This window comes from Phodopus roborovskii, unplaced genomic scaffold, assembly GCF_943737965.1.
Source record: "Phodopus roborovskii unplaced genomic scaffold, PHOROB, whole genome shotgun sequence".
Classification (NCBI taxonomy): Eukaryota; Metazoa; Chordata; class Mammalia; order Rodentia; family Cricetidae; genus Phodopus; species Phodopus roborovskii.
In genome coordinates, this window is record NW_026126625.1 from 10,075,649 (window position 1) to 10,089,924 (window position 14,276).

Genomic DNA, 14,276 nt, shown 5'->3' on the forward strand with positions numbered 1-14,276 from the left:
CCTCTCAGGGTTCTTCTGCTTCAGCTTTTCCCCCGTAAAATACTAGGGGGAAGTCGCTTCTGAGTAGATACAAGAACTCAATTAGTTAATGTTGGTTGACTGCCTAGGGTAGTACCTGGCATACATGCTGCGCACACCCGTGTGTGTGCGCGCGTGTGTATGTGTGTGTGTGTGTGTGTTGAGAGAGGGGGAGAAAAGATTATGGACCCTGGGTTCAGAAATATTAGAAGTACGGCTAATCACTGACTAGAAACTTGGGAGTGCGCGATAGTTCAAGTGAAGTCCGTGGGAGTACCCCTCAGACTATGGCTGTGTTGGTGTAAATGCTTCAATCTGATAACATACAAAGAATTATTTGTTTTTTTTGTTTGTTTGTTTGTTTGTTTTTTTTTTTTGCGGAGACGTGCTTTATGGCCTAAACTATGAGCTATTTTAGAGAAAGGGCTATGGGTTGCTGAGAATGTGTACTCTCTAGCTGTTGGAGGGTGTAATGTTTAATGTAATATTGTTAATTTGACAGTCGGGTGTAAGAATCACAATGGAAACACACCTATGCTGTCTGTGTTTTGAAAAGGTTAACTGAATATGGGCAGCACCACCCCTTGGGCTGGAGGCCTTGGGTAAGTGAAAGACGCCAGCATTGATCTTTCTTGGCTTCCTGGATGTGGATACAATGTGATCAGCCTCTTCCTTCACTCTGTGCCATGTTCCTTCTCTGAATGGGGCTGCAAATCCTCAACCTATAAACCGAAATAAACCCTTCCACTCTTAAGTACCTCTTGTCAAGGATCTAGTTACAGCAACGAGAAAAGTATACAGATGCAGTATTTTGTAGAAGTCTGTTAAGTCTGTTTCATCTAGAAGTTTCTTTATCGAGTTTTAGTCCATGTGACCTACCTACTGATGACAGCGAGATATTCAAGTCACCCAAGATTATTATATCAGAATCTGATCTTTTTAAGTCCATTGGTGTTTGTTCTAAGAAACTGAGAGTTCCATTCAAACTTAAGTGCATATGGTGTCCATGATTGTTACAGGTGATTCAGTGGGTTCTTTTTACTAGTATGTAGTGACTTCCTCTCTTCTAGTTTTGGTTTAACATCTATTTTTTCCGTTATCAGAATAGCCATGTTGGCTTCTGTTCACTTGGTAAATTGAGTTATGCCAGACAGGTATGTTTCTTGGAGGCAAGACACAGTTGGGTCTTGTTTTTTTTTTTTTTTTTTTTTAGGGTCTTGTTTTTTTAATAATCTCAACTAATATGCTTCTTTGAATTGAAAGTTGAAGATAATTTAGGTGATCTTTTTTTAGTCATTACTTTTTTTTTCTTTTTCTTTTGAGTCAAGGTTCTCATTCTGGTGCTAAGGCTGATCTGGAACTCACTAAGTAGTCCAAGCTAGCCTCAAAGTTATGACTTCCTCAGCTTCTTGAGTACGTAGACTACAGGCATCACCAGGCCCAGAAATTCAGGCTGTTACTGAGAAAATTCCTACCAGTTTTGTTGGTGGTTTTCTGATTGGTTGAATACTCATCCTTTTCTTCATGAATTTGCTTATTAATTGTGTTGGACACATTGGGTTGTCCCTTAGTTCTTTGCTCAGGTATTCCTCTCAAGAAATTTATTCTCTACTGTATTCTCTTGGTTGAGCCTATCTTTTTTCCCTCTGTGTCTAGGATTCTCTAAATAGTGTACTCTATATAATATACTCTATATAGTGCTGGCTTGTGGTCATGAATTGCAATAATTTGTGCTTGTTTGAAATGGCCTTATTTCTCCATGTTTTTAAAAGATAGTTGTGATAGGTGATAGGTTGGTGATTATTTACCTCCAGAACTTGAACTCTTAACATCCCATGCTTTTCTGACATTCAGGGTTTCTTTTGAGAGATCTGATGTTATTAGGTATGTTTGCCTTTGTGACTCGCCACTTTTACTTCTTTTAATGATCTCTTGTACTTTTATACACTATATAATGAAGTTCATTATGTCTGATCATGCTGATTAGGATTTCTAAATTTTCTAAATGTCCCTTGCATTTGGATTCTTTTTGTAGCATTGAACATTTTTCTTCTCTAATTTCATTAAGTACATTCTCTGTGTTTAGTTATTTCACATCCTTGTACCTCATGGATTCTTAGATTTGGTCTCTTGTCTAAGAAGATGTGTTATGCTTTTGATTTTTTTTTTTTTTAAGCTTGTCTTTAATCCCAGTACTTGGGAAGCAGAGGCAAGTGGGTCTCTGTGAGTTTGAAATCAGTTTGGTCTACATAATGAGTTCCAGGACATCCATGGCTACATAAACTCAAAACAAACAAGAAACAATTCTCTTGCTGAATTTCTCATCCATTTTGCTTACTTTCTCATCTGTGTTGCCGACTCTTTTCAGGGTCCTGAATGGATTTCCTTCCTCCATCTGGTTATTTGTATACTCTTTGAAGACATTACTATAAACTTTTCAATTATTTGCCTAGTTTTTCTTTTCTCTCCTCACATGCCCCCCCCCCAATCATTTCTCTCTGCTGGTTAGGAAGGCTCATCAAAGGCTCTTTCTCTTTTTGTGAGATCTGTTAACCATATCTATGTTGGTTTATTTCTGCCAGTGTCATTCTTCATTATGGGAGAATGTAGTTAAATTCTGGAGTACCAACTTTGACCTTGTGGTCTAAAAGAAATAATTACGACTATTCTGAACTTTGTTTTCATGTTGATGTCCAAAATATAAATTGCTGGGATTATCGTAATTGCAATGAATTTACCAAATCAGAGTGGAGTACAGATTGGGTCTCCATATCAGTGACTATGGACCAGCTCTCCTGTTCCATCTATCTTTGATTTGTCATTAGTTTTAGTCTTTTCCTGACATAAATCTTATACTTCACTAGACTTAAAACTTTTTTTAAGGTAATTCAAACCATTAATTTCTATTCAAAATGTTCTTGTTAGTATGAACTGACTTGTTTATATATTGTAACCAACATACTTGCCTCTAGTTACTAGGCTTTCTATATAGATGTGCCATTTGCAAATGAATACAGGTTCTCTCTTACCAATCTGAGTAGCATTTCCTATTATATTAATGGAACAATACAAAGTAGGATGGAAAAGGGGGGGGGGGATCATTTTTGCCTCATTCTATCTCAGAGAGAAAGTATGTTCTCCCTTACTATACTAGGTAGATTTGGGATATATTTTTCCTTTTCTTTTAATCTATAAAGTTTCTCTTCATTCCTAGTTTGTTTCATTTTTATCATGAATGAATTGGTGTTGAACTTTGTTGTATTTTTCCTGGATCTATCAATATGACCATGATTTTTCTTACTTGGACTGAGGTGATCTTAGATGTACAACTAGCCCTGTAGAGCAAGACTAAGTCCTGCCTAATTGTGTAGTTTTTAAAATACATCTTTAGGTTTTACTTGGCAGGTGTTTGTTAAGGACTTTCACACTGCCATTTATGAGAAGCACTATTTATTATCTCATACTGTATTTGGTAGAATACATTAGAAAGCAGACTCTAATGGTTGGAGAGACGGCTTAGTGGTTAAGAACACTTACTGCTAGTGCACAGATCCCAATTAAGTTCTCAGCACCCACATATTGGCTCACAACCACCTCTAATTCCAGCTGGAGGACCTGATGCCTTTGCAGATAATAGGGAGGCATAAGGTGCACATACATATGTGCAGGCAAAATACTCAGACATAATTTTTTTTCTTTTAAAGCAAGCATTCCCTCTGCCACTGCATTCTACATGAGACTGCAGAGAATTTGTCTGATTTTTTTTTTAAGTGTTTAGATTCACTAGGGTGATTATACAATCCACCAGGAAGATGATTATACATTCCCTTTAATGTACAAAGCCCTGCCGGGTGGTCGTGGCACTTGCCTTTAATCTCAGTGCTCAAGAGACACAGGTAGGAGGATCATAAATTCAAGACCAGCATGGTCTACTGAGCAAGTTCAAGGACAGCCAGGGCTATTACACAAAGAAGCCTTGTCTCAGAAAATAAATACATAAATGTATGAACCCCTGTTCTGTCTGGATTTTAGGTTTGTTCTTGTGGCTAATTTTTTACCAACTTAACACACTAGCATCATCTGCACAGAGGGAGCCTCGGGATATTATTTATTATTTATTCAAGTCTGCCAGAGGATTCAGAAAGCAAAGCCAACCTCAAGCTATAGAGATCAGGCAGTGGTGACACACACCATTCATCCCAGGACTGAGGATTACAAGGTAGACATGGATCTCTGAGTCTAAGACCACCCTGGACTACTGGAAAGTGAACCAGAGATGTAGACTTTAATCCCAGGATTTGAGAGGTATAAAAAGGTAGAGACATTCAGTGTGAGATTAGTGTCTAGCCAAGCTGAGGAGAGCACAGTAGTCTGAGTGAATCTGAGTAGTAGTCAGGTGGGGAGCAGTTTGAGGATCGCCCCCTTGGTCTGAGCTGAGGTAGAGATAAGAACCAGTGGCTGGCTGCTTTGCTTCTCTGATATTAAGCTTGAACCCCAATACCAGTCTCTGGATCTTTTATTTTTCATGCCACAGGAACCTCAGGTGAGAAAATGCCTCCATCAGATAGCCAGTATGGAAGTTTGTGACATTTTCTTAATGATGTAGGAGAGCCCAGCACCTATCTATCCAGTTGTGGGCAGTGCTACCCTTGGGCAGGAGGTCCTGGGCTGTGTAAGAAAAGTAAACCAAGCAATTCACAGGAACAAGGCAGTAAACTGTATCTCCATTGTTTCTGCTTCAGTTCCTGCATTGACTTCCGTCAATCACTGATAGACTGTGATCTGGGACTTAAAAGCTAAATAAACCTTTTCCTCCCAAGTGGCTACTGGTCATGGTACTTAACACATTAAGAACACAAAGTGAGTTCCAGGACAGCCAGGGCTACCCAGAGAATCCCTGTCTCAAAACAAAAACATAACAAACTGGTTCAGAAGTCTTTTCATGCACCAGACCCAATTTCAAAATGGGGTCATCAAACGGCTTTATAAATAACTTTCCTTTTTAATACTCAGCGTGAGGTAAAGGAAACAGGATTAATCATAATCCTTTGCTCAGGACACTCAGCATTGGTTCAGAAAACCTTTTGCTTACTGGAATATCTTGAACCTCCTACCCCAATAGCTGTCAACTGTCACTTACCAGCCTATGCTGCCTGTCATCTAAGGATAGAGTTATGTTTTCATCACTTGTCTTTCTCATATTAACTTTACTACAATTTGTAAGAGGTTCATCTTCAGACCCCTCTTCCCTGCATTGCAGAGTACTGAACACAGAGCCCTGAGTGTGTTCTCCACTCAGCTGCACCCTGGCTCCTATTTTATACTTTGTATGGACCTCACATTCTACCCACCGTTCTTCTTCAGTAAGGACTTGGGTTTTTCTTCTGTGTGTAGTGAAACTTCTGGAGGAAAGGCTCCAGCTGTAAGGCCAGGTGTTGGTGGTACCACACCTTTAATCCCAGCACTCAGGAGGCAGAGGCAGGAAGATCACTGAGTCCCAGGCCAGCCTGATCTACAGAGCGAGTTCCAGGACAGGCTCCAAAGCAATACAGAGGAACCCTGTCTTGGGGTGGGGGGGTGGGGTAGGGGGGAAGCCCAGCTTTAAAAGCTATCAATAAGCTTTGAGGGTCAAGCCACTATTCAAAACAGCAGCATGGAAACCTTCCAACATTGCTACCGCTAGGCTTCAATTTTTTGACAAGTGGTGGGTTATCTCCTTGTGTACTTGATTTGCACTGTAGCTTTAAGTGACCCCATGTTTTCCAAAGGTATCTTAAGGTCTGTTAGGTGATTCTCTTCAAGTTTTAAACTGTCATTTTACATTTCCATCTTTTAACATTCTTCTCTATAGTGTGAAAGGATTAATTTTGTTTTTCCATACAACCATTTCATCCAGCTATGTCTCCTTTCCCTGAAGCAACACCCTATCTTTACCTGACAACAGAGACCACTTTGGTCTTGCTAGGCAATCTAGTGTATTCCATTGCAATCTCAAGGTAACTGGTACTGTTCAGACACTATTGTGGAAGGATGCCTTCTGGTTTTTAGTTAACTGGTGTAAAATTGTGAAAATTGGCATTCTATCTCAGCACCTAACTAACCCTTATTGTGTCTAGTGTTTCCTTTCTGGATTTATTAAGGTTTGCCATTAAAAAAAAAAATCATAAAATGTTCAAAACTTGAGTGCTGCTTCTGGCTCATGGTGTCGCTCTGGTGGCACCATTCCAATACACAAAATAAAATGGGCACCTTGTCTGGCTTGCTTTGAAACAGTTTGTATTTTTTGATAGATGCTTGGTTTTTCTGATAGATAGCTTTTACATAGACATTATCAGCTTAAAGAAAATCCCCTTCTATAGTTTTTTTGTTGTTGTTTCTAAAGACAGGGTTTTTCTTTGTAGCTGTCCTGGAACCCACTCTGTAGACCAGGCTGTCCTTGAACTCACAAAGATTCACCTGCCTCTGCCTCCCAAGTGCTGGACTAAAAGGGTGTGCCACCACTGCTTGGCCTAGTTTTGTTTCATAAATTTACTATTTTGTTTGTGTGCCCATGAGGGTTGTGAAGGTCTCTGGAGTTTGATTCTGAAAACAGGCTTTTATGGCAAGCACTTTTGTGCACTTAGCTATTTCATTGGTCCAAATAAATCCCTGCCTAGAATGTAAGTCTGTAGAGTGCTTGCCAGACATGCAGTTTGGATCCCATCTTCAGAATTACATTTACTACCTTTTATACCTCTCAAATATGTTCTCAGCTACATATTAAATCTAAGGCTGTGACACAGCAGACTCTTAATCATCAATCAATCAATCAATCAATCCCTTTCTAGTCCTGTTATTTTGTTAATTATGGAAGGGCTCTTTTTCTTTAAGAGATAAATTCTATTATCCAGGTCTGAAGTTGATTATATAGATCAGATTAGCCTTGAACTTGTAGTGATCTGTCTGGTAAATGCTAGAATTACAGGCACACACCATATGCCCGGCTTACTTTATTCAAACCTCCTGAGACAGTTACAGTGGTTAGACCTCATTTAAATCTAAATAATTTTAGTAGTAAACAGTCTTATATACATTAGTAATTAAAATTAAGAAATTTTACACCAAAAAAATTGTTTTATAAAGTACAGCCATTGTTTTTTAAACAGGCTAACTTCCAGAAAAGTTAGAAAACCAGAGGACAAACAGGTCTTTGGGGGGTTTATAATTTCTAGTTCATAATTCTACTGATACAAAGCTTGGATATCTTTAATCTTATGGAATAAAGACTTGCCCCCATTAGAAGTTACATTGGTGTATTAGAGTGCAGGACAGCCAGATGAGGGCCAGAAAATAACACAACTCTAATAGCCTGGTTTTGATAAAAATGCTAAGGTCTTCAATTCATAAGAATATAATGTCATAACAAATTAGCATGAATAGATGTGAGACAAAAAGTACTCTTAACAAATTAGGAAAGCAAAATTGTACAAGATTTAAAAATTAAAAAGGAAAGGAAAAAAAGCAGCACTTTTTTTTCTGGTTTTCTTTTTATTTAATCAAAGACTGGTGAATAAACATAAATACAGCACAATGACTTCAGATCATCCTGTATATTGTGCACACACAGACCAGTGAACAATAATCTGAAAGAAACTTGCAGTCAGCAGTGAAATGCATTCAGCTTCTCTTTCCCTTACTTAAAAAAAACAGAAAGAAAAAAATTAAACCCATAAATTTAGAACCTCATCAGCACATATTCTCCTATAACAAATGATTCAGACATAAATAGTGGGTGCAAAGAAACTATATGCTAACATATGTATAACCTTTGTTAATGAAAAACAAAACAAACAGAAGCAGCCATAGTGATTAAGATACATTCAGTTACTGATAACTAGTTGTGCCCAAAAGGGCATTATCAAAAGGGAATCGTGCTGCAGAGAAAAGCTATATATACATACACAATGAGAAATAAACTGCAAGATCAACACATGCATGTTTAATACTGGAAAAAATCACAGCCCTCCAGAATTTCTCCACATTTGTTATAAAAGCCCTCTGCACTCAACTAAAATTAAAATGATCTTAAAAGGATAATACTTCTTTTCAGCCACAGAAACTGCAATGGAAATAAATGTTCAGAGTCATTTTCAAAACAAAAACAAAAATCTATTCTTCTGATGACATGCATGATTCAAAGGTCTATGCAAGATACGGTGCTCTACATTCCCAAGGACTAGGAAAAAAAACCTCAAGTCAATTTTTAGTTTGCAGATGGTCAAAGGATTTTGTATTCCAGCAGGAGTTCAAATCTTCTGGATCTTTTCGCCAACAACTACTGGATTTTCTTTTCTGATTTTCTCAGCAGCATCAGCTTTGTAATTGTAAGAGCAATTGTGTACATCTGAGTAACGGTGCACACCACAGTAAACATTTCCACACCGGCATTCAAACCCTGGAAATGGATGAATATGTGCACAGCATGGGTTAGACAGGAGGGTGAGATAGTAAGTTCTTCCCACAGTTCATGCTAAGTAACACTGGCTGTAAGTCTATGCAGAACCACTGCAAAGTTCCAGAGCTACATTCTCAGCTCACTAGCAGAGAGCCTCCTTTCTTGTACAAAAATAGATGCTTGTACAAGGACAAGCCCTGATTGCTGCTCTGAAATGGCTTCATCTGTGATACAGCCACAACTTCTTCCTATGAAAAAGAAGTCTGCTAAAAGCTACTTAACTAGCCAGGCAGTGGCAGTGCAGACCTTTAATGTCAGTACTCAGGAGTCAGATGGATCTCTGTGAGTTCAAGGCCAGACTGATCTACAGTACAGAGTGAGACATCCATGGCTACAGAGAAACCCTGTCTGGAAAAACCAAATCAACAACAACAAAAAAACCAAAAAGCAACTTAACTTTAGGGATATGCTCTATGGGTAGAAACCCAAATACAACTACAATGAGAGTGACAGTCTTGATTCTCCAAATCAGGTATTTATATTATGGATTTGGAGAAACAGAGCTCAGGAATAATCAAAAATTGACATTCACTTTATTTACCACATTTTAACTTTTAAAAGTATACTCTGAAACATTATGTAATAGGAAACTGAGGGAGGTGGGGAGATGGTCAGTGGTTAAGATCACTTGACTGTTCTTCCAGAGGTCCTGAGTTCAATTCCCAACAACCACAGGGTAGCTCACAACCATCTGTAATAGAATTAAATTCCTCCTTCTGGTGAGCATGAAGACAGAACACTCATATACATAAAATATGTAAACAAATATTTTAAAAAATGAAGCAAACAACAGCCAAATTAGATAAAAACTAAGTCCTAAACCTATAGTCAAAAACTCTATGAAACTTTTAGAGGATGTGTTTGGTATTTATTAAAGATCTACATTTTAAATCAACTTTGACATCATACTTTCATCTCCTTCCTTAGTGACAACCTATTCTTTAGCATCAAGTGATCCTGATGTATCATTTCTTTTCTAGTTTTGTAAAGCAGGATTTGATATAGCATATGCTGGCTTTGATCTTTCTGTCCCCACTTCCCAAGTGCTGGGATTACAGGCATATGCTAACCCATTCCCCCATCTGAAGTAAAATTTTCACTCAAAATCTTACTATTCTTTGATTATATTTCTGATTTTTATACAAGTATTTGGCACAATGCCTAAGTAAATACTCAGCAAAACTATTTGTAACTGCATCACTTTCCAGTGAAGCCCAGTACAAAGCTTGCCCTGGCCTCAGCCCACAGCTCCTTCATATAGAGGAGGCTGCACTTTGCTTGACAGACCACCACTGCCCTTTGTTTATATAAACTGATCACAGAATGCCTGTTCCTGAATGCCCAAGGCATTGTGACTGCACTCAACATCCATTCTTTGCTAAATACTTTTGAATAGTTGCCCTTTAACAATGTTGACAACTGAGTTATAGCACCAGTAATGTCTTCCACACTGCACCATGCTGCTTTGCTTTTAGTTCACTGACCATGCATGGTCTATGATAAGCACCATTTTACATAAAGTATTTCACAGCCTACCAAAGTCCCTCCAAAATACCATCTCCTTGAAGACAGGAGACACCTTTGTCCTTCACATTGTCCTTAATTGTCAAATACTCTCAAAATCAGCTGACATGAATTTTTAATGCAGAAAGAAAGAAAAGGACAATCCAGAAGCTGACAGGCACATATCCACCACCAATGCTCACAGGGCAGCAGCAATCTTAACTGTCTAATAACAGTGCACATAAGTTAATCAAAACATGATTTTAACTTTAACCCATCCAAGGAAGCCCTTACCAGTAAGTCCCACTTTCTTCCTGCACATGAAACAGCGATTCTTTTTTTGTTTTGGTTTTTCAAGAGACTTGCTTTGCTCTTCAGATGGCTGCTGTGTTATATCTGATACTGAAGCTGACAAAAACAGAAGGGTAGCAAAATTATTCAGTAAGATTTGGTGTTTGAGTGGTGGTTGACCCTCACCCCACACCATCCCATGGATTTATAATTTAAAATACTATTCAAGGAACCAATTTATAGGTCAGGAAAGATATCCATAAATATATGAAAACTATTTATAAAACATGACCCTCTTTTCATTAAATATATGTATGCACACATAGAAGGTAATCTATAATATATTAATAATGAGTCTAAACAGTGGCTTACAGATTTTCTTCCTTTGGAATCTAAAGTAAGGAGGACGGTGGGGGGAAACAGAGAGAGACAGACACTGACTACCTAGGAGGTCTAAGGGAACATATAAGAAGAAAACAGCCATATGTAAACTTAACCCTGTTCAGAGTCTGGTCTACATAGACTTCTTAGAAAACAGGAATACCAATGTTCTCAAATGTTTCACAAAAATACCACTTAGGCCAAGTGTTGTGGCACATGTCTATAATCTAGTACCCAGAACCTAGTTTACAGAGTAAGTAAAAGGCCAGCCAAATCAACAAAATGAAACCTTTTCTCAGCCCTATCCCTACTCCCAAAGCACTAAAGATGCTAGGAAAAATAATCAGACACAAGGAAACTTTAAGATTAAAACTAACAAATAATGCATTTTCATACTAAAATCAAGAGCAAATGCACTATAACTCATTTTACTGTTATTACAACCTGTTAATGTGCCCTAGTAACAGAAAGTTACTTGTTACCCTGGCCGTCCTGAGTGTCCCAGAGACAGAGTCTACAACCTGGCTTAGTATATAATACATCTAGCTTGCCCATTTTGTCATAACCTGGCCTTTCCCAGGAGTCACCACTATTCTGGCTCATGTCTATAAGTTACCCCAAAGGCTTTCCCATTTCAACCACATGTGTTCTTTATAGTCACAATCCAACACCCTTCTCTCATCAACACTCTGTAGCTTTCCACCCTAAAACCCATACTTCATCTGTTGTAGGCGATAAGCACATAGTTTAAAACATTCTGATGGTTTCCTACTCTTCCCCAGGGTAAAGTACAGGGATAGGTCTTCACCATTCCTGTCACCCTCTCCCTGGCCATATCATACATTCCTTAAGCTGCCTGACTTTCTTTGACACATCTTTCTTGGATGTTAGGCTCTTTTGAGGTTCTTGCTGTGCCTGATCTTCAGCAACTAACTCCATCTTGTCTTACCTGTTTGCATAAACCTCTACAGTCTCCTCTCTATTCTGTGCACTGATGATTCTTTCTAAGCTCCTGCAACTGTCTATTTAACCTGGCTTAAGTGAATTATTTGAGGGCAGAAACCTGTCACATCACCCAAGGAATAAATGTCTGTGGATCTGCATTAAGTTACCCATTGTGCCTATGGAGGGCATTTCCACAGCCAGCTATTTATAGCAGATACTCAACACTTGTTAGCAGATTATAACTTGCTTATATCAACTCATCTAGTATTAACATGTGATACCAGACAAAACACCATACATTATAAATGAAGGAATGAATGATGAACATATGGTAATTAAGAATTTTGCAGCACAACTCCATTAAACAAACTCCATTAAACAGGCCAGAGAAGATTCTCCTAATATACACCCTTATTTCTCACAGCTTTTGAGACAGGGTCATACTCTCTAGCCTAGGCTGGCCTAAAACTCACTGTCTTCGTGCCTGGACCAAATGCTGGTATTACAGGTGTGAGCCACCACAACTGGCCACATTGTATTTTAAAAAAATACAAAAACAAAACAGGGATACAAACTTTTTTATTTTCTATTAAAAAAAAAAATGCCCTTAAAATGTGAGCTTACTGTGTACAAGAGGTGGATATCTTGTTTTAGTCTTTAGTCTACACAGAGCTCAAAATAATTTAAACTGTAATCAAAAATGAGCCTGTACATTTTCTTGAAAATTTATAATCCATATATCTAATCAGTTTTCTAAAAGATATGGTTAAACAAATCAATGCTTTATATCAATAACACTATAACAGATTTCTTTTTAAAAAATTGGTTTAAGAAATTTTGAAAAGTATCTAGAAATAGAGAAGAGTAAAAATTCACATTCTTCTGAACACAAGTTGTGTCACACACCTCAACAGTGAAACTTGCTGATTAGCCCTGAAGACTAAGACAAATTACTGATGGCAGATATAACTTGAAGTTAAAGACTGGTTGGCTGTCTGAAAAGTCCCATAAGCCAGAGATGAGTATCCAATATAGCCAAGAGATGATGGGATCATCTGCTCATCCCAAACTATTAGCACAACTTTAATTCACAAAACTTCATGAGTACTCTGTGAAAGGCTGATTCCAAGAAATTACCATTTCCTTGGGTTATATGTGAGATTTAAGAGCACAGAATGCCTTATCCAATTCTATTTATATAAACGGAACTGTTCAATCATGGAAGAGTTATCTAGTAGCAAAGAAGCCAAAGAACCAACATCTTAACTGAGTTTAAAGTTAAGGACGGTTTCTTTAGAAGTAGATAGGTTTTCATATAGGGAAATGAGAATAAGAAATACACTGAGTATTGTTAGCAATTAAGAACAGGTGACTGTCTATGTCATACCCACTGGTCATACAGGTCTGTGGTGAGGCCAATGTAACAACATAAAGGCAGCAAAAGCAACAGTACTATGCTTGCCAGCTGAACTGCTAACTGAACCCAGACTAGACATGGTTTACTGGCCACTGTTAAGAGACTTCAAAATGTACTGCACAAGTAAGAGTGGTTTAACTACCCACATGGAGGATCACATTCAAGAGGAACAAGGCCCTCTGCTCTGGGTCCTGTAAACAGAAAAAGAATACAAATGTAATAGCAAGTACACAACATGATTTAAATACTACCTGTTTAGGGCATATTCATAAACACAGTGAAAAACCAAACTGAACTTAGGAAGACATTACTAAGTAGCCCAAAACACTATCTTAATATGCTCACTTTCTGTTGGTGGTGGATACAGTATCTCTGTATACTATGATATACATATTTTTTTTCCTTAGCAAGAATCAGATAACACTTTTTGGTGTGCAGCATTTGCAGAGCCCAAGCACGCTACAACAAGCACTCTGCAGAAGAGTCCCAGCCCAGTGAAGGATCAGAGCTAAGGAGTTCAGTTGTTCCGCTTATTTGCTCTGAACTCAGTGCTGACACAGAACTAACCCTCTCCAGAGATTGATAGACTCAATGCAGACGATTAAAACCACCAATTGGGGTAACTTTTCCTTTCAAAAGGGACCTCATTTTCTTATATCTGGGTTTAAACTGAATAAAATTTAAGCTCTTCCCAGTAAAAATTCATGTAAAATGAGAAAAAAAAAATAAACTTCCAATAGAAAATCAGACTAGCTCTGGTACTAGCACCCAAAAGAAACAAGTCCAGATTTTATTATTTTCTAGGGACCATATTAAGTAGAAACAGGCCTGGCAAGATAGCTCAGCAGGACACCCTGAGTCCAATCCCTGGAAGCCACATGATGGAAGGTAAGAACAACTCCAGTGAGCTCCAGCACCAAGCAAGGACATGCTTTTTTATTCGCTTTAGAATTAACAGTGAGGATGTTAGTTGACCTGATAATTATCCTTAATTTTTGAGAAACTCCAGATTGCTTTGCAAAGCATCTACACTCTTCTGAATTCCTTTAATGTGCAAGTATTCCAGTTTACACACAACAAAAGAACACTTGATACTGCTACTGCTTGCAGTTCTCTGGAGGGCCATGTATTAATTCATTATGAGTATGCTTTTGCTTTGCCCCATGACTACTGATGCAGAGCATCCTTCCACTTGCTGTCAGTCTGTACATTTTCTCTGGGAAAATA

General features: G+C 38.2%; 1 protein-coding gene across 7 annotated transcripts in view; it reads right to left on the reverse strand.

The window, feature by feature from the left end:
• Positions 1-7,525: 7,525 nt before the first annotated feature.
• Positions 7,526-14,276, reverse strand: part of Zfand6 (zinc finger AN1-type containing 6) — a 66,068-nt gene continuing 59,317 nt past the window's right edge. For all 7 annotated transcript variants that reach the window (XM_051206665.1, XM_051206670.1, XM_051206666.1 and 4 more), the window contains 3 exons: positions 13,196-13,240; positions 10,310-10,423; positions 7,526-8,452 (listed from right to left, as the gene is read on the reverse strand). In XM_051206665.1, coding sequence (XP_051062622.1) covers positions 8,304-8,452; positions 10,310-10,423; positions 13,196-13,240 — 308 coding nt within the window. In that variant the 3' untranslated portion in view covers positions 7,526-8,303. The remainder of the gene's footprint in view (positions 8,453-10,309; positions 10,424-13,195; positions 13,241-14,276) is intronic.